Below are 13,108 nucleotides of genomic sequence, written 5' to 3' on the forward strand. Positions count from 1 at the left end.
AATGTCGAAGGCGGAGCCAGAGTACCCGACGGCTGAGGTTGAGCCATTGTGACGGAGAACAGAGGCGATGCCGAAAGGGGTGGAGGGACTGGGCACAGTGGAAGGCCCGCAAGTCCGTAACCGAAGGAGAGTAACGACTGACCAAGGGGGAGCTGGTGGGACGAGGGAACTTGGTGAAACCGCAAGGCAGAGGGTCTCCGGTGGAGCGGAAGGTGGGAGGAGCCAATACGGAGCCAACAGGTCGACAGGCCAAGATGGAGCGAAGAGAACAGAGGCGGAGACGCAGGATTCTCTCGCACGGGCGCTACAGGTGGATGCACGACCTGCGGCTCGACGTTACAGGGAATCCCCGGATCGTCATCTTCTCCTCGGGCTCTTGCTGACACGTCGTGGCTGGAGGAAGTCTCCACCTGTGGGTGGTTTACACGAATACTCTGAGGTTGAGGGTGATGAGTTGGGCTCTGGGTCTGGCTGTGCTCTGGACTGGGGCCAGACACTCTCCAGACACCTAATGACTGTTTCCCTCCAGTTAAGCCCAGAGGTGTCTGGGAGGTCAACTTTCAGAACAGGTTCCTCAGGCTTTCGTCGCTGAAAGGGCTGGTGAGTGCAAGATGACAGAAGTTAGTAGCAAAGGTCAGAAAATCTGTGCTCTCCTGAGCCACCTAAATAAGTTGAGCTCTTAAATCCATTTTGGAGGTCCCGTCATCTGTCATGGGTGGTTGCAGGAAGGCAGAGGAAGACGAAGATAGAGTTCCAAAACGAAGTTTTAATAACAATAATCCAACTGACAGGCGAACAGGATGCAACACACACTTAACATAGACATGACTGGACACTGAATGACGGTAAAGGGGAAACTTAAGTAGTGAATCCAAACGAGGTAATAAATGATACACAGCTGATACACATGAACTCATAATGACAGAAACCATGACGACCAAGGAGAGGCAGGAACTGAACAAAGGAACACATGAGATGAATGAGGATAAAACTAAAAGTCCATGAAAACTAAACACACTGAACATAATGGTGACAGATATATTATTACAATTGTGAAAATATTTTTTAAATATTTTTTAAATATTTTTTTATTAAATTAAATGTATTCCTGTGATGGCAAATTAGAATTTTCAGCACCCTTACACAAGTCTTCAGTGTCACATGATCTTTCAGAAATCATAAACATTTATTATTATTATTATCAGTGGAAACTGCAAAACTTTTTTTTCATGATCCTTTGATGAATAGAAAGTTTAAAAGAACAGCATTTATTTGAAATCGAAAACTTTAAAACATTTACACACACATCCCTGTTTTATTTTAAAAACCCAGGTCATAGACAATTCAGAGAGTATAGGCTACTCATCACCGACGCTCTTCTAGTGTGAATGGTGCTGGAACTAGCTGTGGATGCTGCAACAGTTATCAAACCATTTTGAAATCCGACTGACTTGTCCTTAGGTGTGTAGATTGTCCCGAAAGAAAATATTCTAAATTAATATTGGTGTTGTGCACAGACAGTAGTCTAATGATAGCCATTTTCATGGTATTCCCAATATTATGAAAAATACCATTGTATTTGAAGGATAGAATTTGATGGAAATGGTAAGATATGCATGTTTTATTTTTTTTAATTTTTTGCCAGTGAGGTTCTGAGTCAGACAATCATTTACACTGCAAAATACACTGGCCTATCTGTTTCCATTAAAAAATATATAAACATCCTAAAATATATGCTTACCTTATAGGCAAAATTGCATACATATGATTTGTGTAAAGCAAATAAAAAATACAATTTGGCCAGCCAGTGGAAAATATTGAGATTGAGATCTCTTCTCTGAAATGTATTTTTTTCTCTCAATTTTTCTTATTTATTTATTTTAAAACACGAATCACAGCTACTAAATGATTTTTAGCTATGTAATGTAATATTTTCCTAATGTCTCCTGACTACGTGTTGTAAGCTCCATATATGGTTATTTCGGGGAGGAGATGCATGTATGCACAATCTTCTGCTGACTAGGTTTTATAAAACAAATTTTATAATTTTGCGCAGGTTCTGAAGTACGCATGGTTTTATAAATCTGAAAAGTTTTAGGATGAAATCTACTACTTTATACATGAGGCCCCTGGTGTTTGGACTGCAGTGGTAAATTTAAGTTTATCTGATCATGGAAGTCTACTGCATCCTCCACAACCTAGCACCAAAATAGTCTCATGTGATACACTAAAGTTTTGGATGTAACCTGGTACATAATTCATGGGGAATCATAATTCCTGGGGTATCTGGCTAAAACAACAGACAGCGCATGCAAAAAAAAAAACATGCTTTCAACTCATTCTTAGCTAATTCCCCACCATCTAGAGCCCTTATAAAAAGCCAACCTCCTCACAAGAGCTATTATTATTTAAGCCATTGTAAAAATAATTATGTAGTTTACAAGTTGCTCTCAGCTCTTGGAGTGCCCGCTCAACGACCCTCTGTGTGTATGCTAATATAATGCAAGCTAGACAAGTAGAGACGGCACTCTAAGTGCTGAGTAAGTGTCTTATTAATGGTTTGCTAAATGCTAATACATGCAGAGCCGATGGATAATTATTGTGTTCTTTGTGCTTTTTAAAGGGGTTTTGGATTGCTGGAGTGGTATGATATAGCGTTTGTGCCCTCTCGGTGAGTTAGACCCTGTAATGAATGGCAGGTTGACTGCAGCATGCACAATGGCTCACCAGCGTCGTCTGCTCCAGGCTAGCCCTGCCCAGAGAGCTCACGCTGCTCTTGCGGGAACCCAAGGAAAAGCTCTGCCTTTCAGATGGGTACAAGCCTCTGGCGTTGGGTGCAGGTGCCAAATCCAGATGCCCATTAGGGGTCAAAGTGGAAATCTTGGGATCTGCACAAACAAACATGCCGAGACTGATTAGATCACAAAAACAACAGAAGGAAACTCTAGCCAACTTATTGCAAGGCACAATAAGTTGAAAAACAATTTGTTTTGTGTTTGTGGTGCGAAATTAAGAAGTATATTCCACCAAGCCTATTAAAGTTTCAAGCTTCTGTGATTTCTGGTACATGTATCTCTAAACCCTCCTCTCATGCCAGGCAACACTGTTAATCTTGACTGGCAATGGTACGATTCGGTTCACGTCCACTCATCACCTCTGCCAAACAGTTTCCAATAGAGTAATCAATGCGAGGGAGTTGAGGATGAAGAGGAAATGCGGCCAAAGCTATAGGAAGCTAGCATTTGTTAGCATTTGGGCAGCAACCCATTACTACCGTCCGTCTGTTTGCTAAAGGACATCACTGTTATCTATTGTAAAGTTACAATATTAATATAGCAGACATGGTATAGTATAGGTAGGGAGGGAGCTAGAGCAGAAAACAGCACAAAAATATGAGTCATTATATTAATGCATAATAATCTAGTAAAATTAGAAAATTTGTTGAACTATATTTGTTTGAAATATAGTTTTGTTAAATCTTGGGTATTTAAATCATTCTAAGATGAAAAACAGCATCAACACATTGTGCTAGGGTAATACTTTGATGAATATAGATATGTGCAAACAAATTAAAAATGAGATGTTTTTTTGCAACAAGGTTCTGTTCTGTTCAGTAGACTTGCTAGAGAAGAAGTGACAGATACAAGAATAGCATAGCAAATAAGAAATAGCAAAAAAAGTACACACACAAGGGAGAGAATATGGAATGTGCAGTTCAGAGAATATTTAATCATTTTGCACAGACCCAGCCTAGGGATTCAGACCAGGGTTCGGCAACCTATGGCATGTGAGAGAGAGAGAGGTGGAGCCTGTGTGTTTCATTCAGAAAAAGTAACTCATAATTTATACAGATCTACATTTTGAGGTAATCATTTCTTATAGTAACACAGCTTGTTTTATTAAGGTACGAGTAATTAATAGCCTACTATTAAAGTGTGAGAATTAAACTGCGCAAGTCAATGAAAGCATGCAGCTCTGATAAACCTCTTGATAAACCATTAGTGCGACCACTGGGCATCACGCACACACAAGTTACTGACTGACAGCTTACAGCTTGTTCCGATATACATAGTCAATGCTATAAATTTCGGAGATATTCAACCAAGTCCTATTAAACATTCCACACACATCAAAATGACTGTGATGCATGTGGAAACTCTGTTCATGCGTAGCTAGTCACTTCATCAGTTTTCTCTGATCGGATAGCTATTCATTCGTGAAAAGTTCGAAAGAGAGGGTTGCCGACCCCTGATTTAGACCTTTTTTATGAGATAGCCATACAAAAAATAGGTTTGTCTGTGGTTTCAAAATTTGTTGTGGGTGTATGGGATGGCCTGGAGGAGAGTGAGATTTCCTGGCCTAAAATTGTGTCCTAGTCTGGGCCTGGTTCACAGTTACAAATATGACAAAGTTTAAAAAGTTTAAACTAAAATTTAGAGACTTGGATATTACATTGTGTATCGTGTAAGTACGGCTACAGCATATTCATGTGGGTCACACATCCTAAAAAAACTGAAAAAAATCTCTCACATTCTGCTCACCAAGGCTGTATTTATTTGATAAAAAATACAGTAAAACAGTAATATTGTAAAAAATATTATTACAATTTAAAATAACTCTTTTCTATTTTAGTATATTTAGAAATGTAGTTTATTTCTGTGATGAGAAACTATCAGCATCATTACTCTTCAGTGTCACATGATCCTTCAGAAATCCTTATAATATGATGATTTGATGGTCAATTATTATCAATGTTGAAAACCAATGTGCTGCTTAATATTTATTTATTAACATTTACTTTTGTAATATTATAAATGTCTTTACTGTCACTTTTGATCAATTGAATGCATCCTTGCTGAATTAGTTCATTAATTAAAGCTGCGGTCTGTAAATTTTGTGTGTTCAAAATTGACAAAATTGATATAATAATATTGTATTATCCTTAATCACCACAGTACACCTATAATAAGAGTTTATATTTGGACTAATTTAGGCTGGTATGGGTCGTACCACTGCGGAGTTGCCCAGTACCTGCGTGACTCGTCATAAACATTAACAGAGAAGAAGTAGTTCCAGCTACAATGTTCTTCCGCAACACGCATGCAGTTCTGTTTATTAACCACTAGAGCGCCAAAAGTTATGGACTGCAGCTTTAACTAATTTCTATAAAAAAAATCTTACTGACCACAAACCTTTGAACAGTACAGGACTAAATGACTTGGTCTGACCAATTCAAACCACTGGAATTCAAAACACTGGTGGCTTAATGTATGAATATTAATTTAACATGTAACTGACCATATAGCGCAGTGTACCATAATTGTAAAAGACTGTTATTAACCTATCATTTAGATAATTTGGAAAGGAGTTCTGAACCTCAAAATACTGTTTCTGCACAGAAAACCCACAGTATTTCCCAGAAGGTTCAGAAACACACAGGAAAACACAGCTGTGCTTTAATAACACTTCTTCAGTTATTCCACAGCTCAGTACCTGACAGCTGGAGCGAGTCCTTTTTCTCTGTTTCCTCTAAGTTACAAGAGGATCTGTCATCATCCGAGTAGGAACGGTTAGCATCGCCCTGTTTCAGACAGAGAAAAAAAAAAAAAAAAAAACGGTACACAAGGTCAAAATGACAAAAGACAAAAGTAAGGTTGAGTTATGAAGCAAATACTGATTAAGTCCATTCATACAGCACAGATTTCACTTTTAAAGTGAGGTTGGTTATAAAACATGGTTTTCACATAACCATACTTTCCACTGCAAAATAGGGTTAAAGGGATAGTTCACCCAAAAATGAAAATTCTGTCATCATTTACTCACCCTCAAGTTGTTTCAAACCTGTAAGAATTTCTTTTTTCTGCTGAACACAAAAGAAGATATTTTGAAAAATGTCTGTAACCAAACAGTTGATGGACCCCATGACTTCCATAGTATTTTTTTTTCCTACTATGGAAGTCAATGGGGTCCATCAACTGTTTGGTTACAGACATTTATCAAAATATCTTCTTTTGTGTTCAGCAGAAAAAAAAGAAATTCTTACAGGTTTGAAACAACTTGAGGGTGAGTAAATGATGACAGAATTTTCATTTTTGGGTGAACTATCCCTTTAACAATGGTATTCTAGTGCTGTGTGAACCATAGACAAATAAAAGACGAGTGTGAGGGACAGAATTTCTCTTGTAAAATAACTAAACAGCCATGAGCATTTTATAATAGACATGTCATCTCGTTGCCCTCCCTCTGAAAGTCAGTCGCATTTGCTCTAGTTCCCCATTCACCCTCACATTGTGCCTCAGATCTAGACCATAACCTGGAGGCGCAATTCTACAAGCTCCCTGGAGAGATAACCTACTCCTGCAGACTGGATACTTGCCCATGAAACCCTATTTATACAAGCATGCACATTGAAAATATATTCACCGGCAAGAACAACAATAGCCTTTGGAAAAATGCCCTAGGACAGCGGTAAGATATTAGAGCCACGGCATGTTCTTGTTGTCATTTTGTTGCTAAACACCTGCACAAATTTGACCTTGTTAAGGAAAGCATCACAGCCAACAGATGCTTTTCAGGAGAACGTATTCAAATAACCTCATTGGGCGTGAAATTTTCATATTCAGCAACTTAACCTGAAAGGTATTGGGCCTGTTACATCTGGGATTGCTTTGTGCATCAACCAAAACACTCAATTACCCAGATGCCCTAAGGTGAGTACCTTACCTCAGCCTGAAATCCTTCAACTAAGATGGCCACAAGCAGATTGAACAGAACATAGTTCCCAAAAGTCATGAGCGCGACAAAATACAGGGCTGCCAGGGGGGAGGTAGAGGCCATGCCATTATACAAAACCATGTTCCAGTCCTCTTGAGTTAGGATCTGCAGACACACACACACACACACACGCACACAAACACACACACACACACACACACACACACACACACACACGTTATCAAATACTGTTTAACTTTAGATTAAACTTGGGAGAAAATTGGTTAAATAAATAAATTAATAAATAATTATATATGACAAAAATAAATAAATATGTTTTTTAGTTTTTTGTAATAGCATGTTATAGTCTAAAAACATTTCAACTCTGCAGAGAATACCCAGATGTGTGTGATTAAATTGTGTTTTCACCCAGCTCCCAGTTGCCCTGTGTTCCCCATCACCTGCAGCAGTGCTTTCATAAGATGAGTTTTGAGAGCGCTACGCACCTGAAACACCGTGACAATAGCCCAAAGCAGGGAGTCGAAGTTTTTTCGGTCAGGAACCGTGTCCCCAGCCTCTGTCTTCAGGCTGAACTTACAGCCGAATATGTGCATTCCCAGAATACTGCAGAAACAAACAAGCTTTGAATGTTAATCTCACGTTTATATATTCTGATACCGTATGTTTCCGATCAACAGGATGTGAGATAAATGAGCCTGTCAGAGGTGAGGGGCCTATAAAAATGATATCAGTGCTATGTGAGGAGACATACTGTCCTGGTTGGACAGCAGCCAAAGATGAGATCAGTCACGTTGGAGAGACGGATCACAGAATTCAGAATGCAACACGCACCAAGAGATAAATGAGACAGAGGTGATACTACAAACATATGCATGCAGTGTTGGTGGTAATGTGTTACAAGTCATAGACCACTTCACATTTTATTTTTAAAGGAATAAGTAAAATAATGTGTTATTTTTTAAAATTTAAACCATAATATCCGAGTTATAACTGAACACCTCTCATTCATGTAAGGCGTGTAAGTATTGTAGTATGTGTGAGTTTTGTAGATCTAGAGGGGGGTCGGCAACCTATGGAATGTGTGCCAGCATTGGCACAAAGAGGGATAATCACTGCCATGTGACAATACTAAAGAAGTGCATTTATTTAATTTAAATAAAGTCCTTTGGACTTGCATTAGGACATGCATTTTAAGGTAATCATTCCTCATATTCACACAGTCTGTTTTGTTAAGTTAAGTGCTATAAATACTATTAAAGTGTGAGATTTTAACATGCGCATGCGCACAAATCCGACAATTCATTTGCATCTGGAATTATCCCTCCGCGTGCCATAGGTTGCTGACCGTTGTTCTAGATGTGCGTGTCATGCTTTTGACGTACAGCAACGGTTTCTTTTCAATTTAAAAAAGTGCTTTTAAAACATTTACAATTTAAAAAATAATGCTGATAAGCAAAAATAAATCAGAATAGTGGACAAAATAACAGAATCTGGTGCTACCCAGTGTTCTCTTGGTATCACATGCTATTATAGATTTTAGTAATATTTTGAATGTTTTTATTTTTTTTGTTTTCCTTTTAATCTTAGTAAACGTTTTGTTGTTTTTTGTCATTTTATTCATTTGTTTATGTGTCGATATAGCTTCTATAAATTTTTATTTCAGTTTAAGTTTGAGTTATTTTAGCACATGAAGTTAAACTAAATGTTTCCTTATCAACAAGCTGAAATAAAAGTTTTTTACATTTTATCTCAGCAGATGTTTATTTTATTTTTATTATATTTATAGTTTTAGTAAATTATAATAACACAGGTGCTGCCTTAGAGCTGCGGTGGATTTGCTCTGCCATGGTGCTCGCAGGTATGTTCGAAATAAACTTTGCTGTTGTCTTGACAACTGGCTCCAGCCTGGTTGTTAATGTACAACTTAAGACATTACGAATGTCTGGTTACACTTTATTTTAAGGTGTCCTTGTTACAGTGTAATTATACATTTAAGTACTCTGCCATATTAATTAACTACATGTACTCACTACAAAATTAGGGTTATGGTTAGGGTTTGGTTTAGTGTTAGTTGCTTGTAATTATCCATAATTTACTGTTATTTTTATAGTAAGTACATGTAAGATGTGTAACAGAGACACTGTAAAATAAAGTGTTACAGAATGCATATATATGAAATATAAAGTGCTTGTATGAAATATGCAAATATAAAATCTATAAGATGTTTAAATCAGATTTTAAACAGGCTGAAAAAAAAACATGGTGTTTGGCTAAATTTTGTTTTAGTATTATATATGTTTCTGAAAGTGACTAAGTAAGTGAATGAATGAATGAATGAATTAGTGAGTGAATGCATGAGCGAGTGAGTGAGAGAGGGAATGAATGTGTGAGTGAGTGAGTGCATAAGTGAGTGAATGAATGAGCGAGTGAATGAATGAATGAGTGAATCAGTGAGTGGATGAATGAGTGAGTGAAAAAGTGAATGAATCGCACTTTTGAGGAAAGAAAAAATAAGACAAAATTGAAACTTAATGTTGCTTTTCCTAAAAAGTAAAACAAAATTATAATGCATTACTTTAACCACAACATCCCACAAAACTCCACTCAAAACACCTATTGAAAGACAAACTTAATTTGTGTAAAACAGTTCTCTATGCGGCAGAGCAATGGTGAAGCCGATTAATAATTGGCACAACTATAGCTTCCAGTCTGTAATGCTGATTCATTCTCTCCATTTCCTCCAAAGACACGTCATCCGAGGCATCTGCTAACAGTTACTAAAGCCTGTTGACTGTACCCGCAGGCTGGGGACAACTATCCATTTAAGAGACATAATTCAGAGCATCGTTTTCAGATGAGGGGTTATAAATTGAGATGCTTGATGGGGGGAGGGGGTTGGGGGCGCTGAAAGCTAAACGTGAGTGGGAAAGACGGATCGGCAGGATTGGTTTATGCACTCAATCCTGCAGTAGCCTCCATCTGTCTCAGTGCACTCTGCTGGAATTGCAGAGCTGCAGGGGAGAGGCGGGTGAGTCAGTGGGCACCAGGGGCCTGAGTGTTATTGTTCTGCTCTCCATCAATCTCACTCTGATCCTTATGGGCCTGTCACTCGCAGCTGAAGCTAAGGTGTGCTCTGAGCAGCCTGTGCAGCTGAGACGCTCAGCCATGCAGAGCCCGGGCGTGATCCAGCTGCGAGGAGGGGGCTGCTGTCAGGTGTGGGATTTTATAAACCCAGGCTGCTTTGTGTGATAAAGTGTGTAGCATTTATTACAAGCAAGTGTGAGCTCGGATACGGACAGAGACTATGAGTAAGCACACAGATATGAAACACATTGGGTTTCATTCACTAATAATTGCATACGAGACCCACTGGAATGCAATTACGAAGCCCAACCCACCTGAATATGAAAATAAAGAGCATAAGTAACATGCAGAAGGTGGCCACATTGTCCATGGTCTTCATCAGGACCACCAGCTGTCTGCGCAGAGCTGGCATGAACCGCACCAGCTTTATGACCCTTAACAGTCTGAAAGTCCTCAGGACGGACAGACCCCCATCAGACTGTCCAACGATCTCGCATACACTATACACACATACACAAAAAAGCATTGATTCAATTGTATAAAAGGGTGTTTCTTTAACTTCAGGCACTTTTGTTAAATTTTGTCAATTGTCTATTGTTAGTAATGTAGTGATATGAAGCACAGCTCACACTTTAGTTACTTTCAAACCAAGCAGCTTTCTGTTGGTCAACGCAGTGAATTCGTTGAGAAATCTGCATGGGGAAATCTTTTGTCTTCATGATTTGTGATCATTAGTCATCATCATCATCATATACTGTGATCATCATTTACTTTCAATCTTAATATAATAATATAATATTGTAATAATATTTTATGAAGGATTTTCGTATTTTAAGTTTAAAACTATGACGATAATTTTTTCAATTCTATCTTTCTATTGTATTTTCATTTTAACAATACCAACATTTTTTGCTCTGAATAAAGTTTTTGCTAAAGGGTTACCAAGAAGACAATAGTGTCAGTAATTATGTTTGAGATGAAACGTGCAAAGAAAAAGAAAAAACTAGGTTAATATCACAATTTTATTTGCGTTATTGTCAGCCAAACTCTTATTTTGTCAAAATAATATGCAAAAAGTGCGCATTTATGATACATAAAATGCTAGCTTTGAAATAAGCCTTAACAAAACAAAGGAATCAGCCATTTAATCAAAATAATTTCCACCACTGAATGCTACATCGTTTTGAGAAGTATTTAATTACTTTGAGGGGGAGAAAATCTCCTGTTAACTATAACTGTATACACGTTTGGACACTGATAGTTCACAAATTAAATAGTCTAGTGAGCGTGTGAGTTTATTTGCTAAAGAAATTACCACATTTGAAGAAACACCCATATAACAGTACCATTTTTTTGATTAAAAAAATATGATTTAAAATATAATCAATTATTACAATAAAAAATGCATAACACCAACAATGTGATTTTTTCAGACATTCGACAAACTATAAAAGTAAATCCATTTACCTGATGATCACAATAATGCCATCAAAGATGTTATAGGGATTTCTCAGATATGAAAAGAAGCCAAAGGCAGTGAGCTTGAGAATCATCTCCAGGGTGAACATACTGGTAAACACTATGTTACAAATCTCCAGGACATCAGTCAGTTCATCAGGCTGTAGACAGAGAGAGAGAGGGGGGACAAAGAGGTTGGGATGGATAAAAGGAGAGGTAAATGTGGAGAGGTCATTTCAGATCACTACAGTGCTGTTCAAGAGAGGATGTGCATTGTTGCATGGACAAGATCAGTTCATGACAGCAGGCATAAGTTCTTCAGTGAGGCTGTGACCTCTCATATGATACAAAGGTCAGAGAAAACCAGAGTTTAAACCTGAACAATTCCTTGCAGAACATCAGTCAGGAAAAGATATGGGGTGATGCGAGTACACTGATACTGTATGTGCATTATACGTACTGCATGTATGCGGCTTATTCTAGCCAAGATCCACCCACTTACACAGGAGGAAACTTATTGACATGAAAAACCGATCATGTTTCGTTATGTTTTTGAAAAAGTTTCTTTTGCACACCAAGGCTGAATGTATTTGATCAAAAATACAGTAAAACAGTAAATATTACAATTTAAAATAAACATTTTCTTATTTTCAGTGTCAAATGATCCTTCAGAAATCATTCTATGCCGATTTGCTGCTCAAGAAACAACTATTATTATTAGCGTTAAAACAGTGCTGCTTTATATATTTGTGAAATTCATGATACTTTTTTTTCAGGATTCTTTGATGCATACCATTTCAGCATTTATTTGAAATATAAATATTTGGTAACATTTTACAGTAATATCTACAGTAATATACACACTAACCTTGCATCATGTCCTCTTAACCCAGCCTAAACCTAAGCTTTGTTTCAAGACAGACTGTGTGCTCATGTACATTGTGTAAAGCCAGCCATTCAGTTTGTAGCTCCAAGCATCAGACAGTCAGTGAACAGATTGTGGGTGGTCTGTCGAATACTGAGACTAGTGTGAGATCTACTGCGCTTAGAAAGGGATCAACAGACCACCCCGATCTGCTTCAATCCACGCTGTGTAATCTGACATCACATAAATCCATTACACCTTATCTCAGTGTATGTTCATGTGCACGAGCGAGAGGGCGACCGAATTCCAGGGGAGCGAGAGCAAATTCTGATTTGAAAACACTTCCTTCGATGTCCCTTTTGTTCCTTTTTCCTCCATTCTTTTATTGATCAATACCTTTCCATTGACGAGTTAAGGCAGAGAAAACACAACTGAAGGACGATTGAAAACCAAACCACAGGCAGCTCCAGGGAGATGCCATTTAGAGAAATTGAATATTGACACAGCAATCAGGAGTAATAACGGCAAAACAATACGGTAAAATACACCCATAGCTTCTCCACTCTCCCCTTCCTCAAGCTGTACGGTAAACTTCTCTAATCAATCCATCAGCAGATTGTCTCATTATCTAAGCTATTTAGATAGTATAGCACACTACTTAAAAGAGCAGTTAAGTGATTTTTTTGTAAACCATGAATAAATTGTCACCATAAATGGAAAGATCAGTATATCTTGAGAAATCATACTCTTAAAAATAAACATTCCAAAAGAGGGCTTTTATAGGTACGCAATAGAAGAACTTTGGGTTCCCCAAAGTTGTCTTTTTCTTAGTGTGAATTTTTTTTTTAATCTAAATATAAAGTACCCTTTTCACTATAAAAATAACCTTTTGTGAAATGGAAAGGTTCCATTAATGTTAAATGGTCTACATGGAGCCATCAATGGCAATAAAGAAACTTTATTTTT

General features: G+C 37.8%; 1 protein-coding gene across 3 annotated transcripts in view; it reads right to left on the bottom strand.

The window, feature by feature from the left end:
- Positions 1–13,108, bottom strand: part of cacna1ia (calcium voltage-gated channel subunit alpha1 Ia) — a 106,112-nt gene that overhangs the window by 53,281 nt on the left and 39,723 nt on the right. For all 3 annotated transcript variants that reach the window (XM_079847029.1, XM_079847027.1, XM_079847028.1), the window contains exons 9-14: positions 11,287–11,438; positions 10,134–10,319; positions 7,221–7,338; positions 6,724–6,879; positions 5,494–5,581; positions 2,728–2,888 (exon numbers count right to left, since the gene is read on the bottom strand). In XM_079847029.1, the coding sequence (XP_079703155.1) occupies positions 2,728–2,888; positions 5,494–5,581; positions 6,724–6,879; positions 7,221–7,338; positions 10,134–10,319; positions 11,287–11,438 (861 nt within the window). The remainder of the gene's footprint in view (positions 1–2,727; positions 2,889–5,493; positions 5,582–6,723; positions 6,880–7,220; positions 7,339–10,133; positions 10,320–11,286; positions 11,439–13,108) is intronic.

Source organism: Squalius cephalus (assembly GCF_949319135.1).
Source record: "Squalius cephalus genome assembly, chromosome: 1".
NCBI lineage: Eukaryota > Metazoa > Chordata > Actinopteri > Cypriniformes > Leuciscidae > Squalius > Squalius cephalus.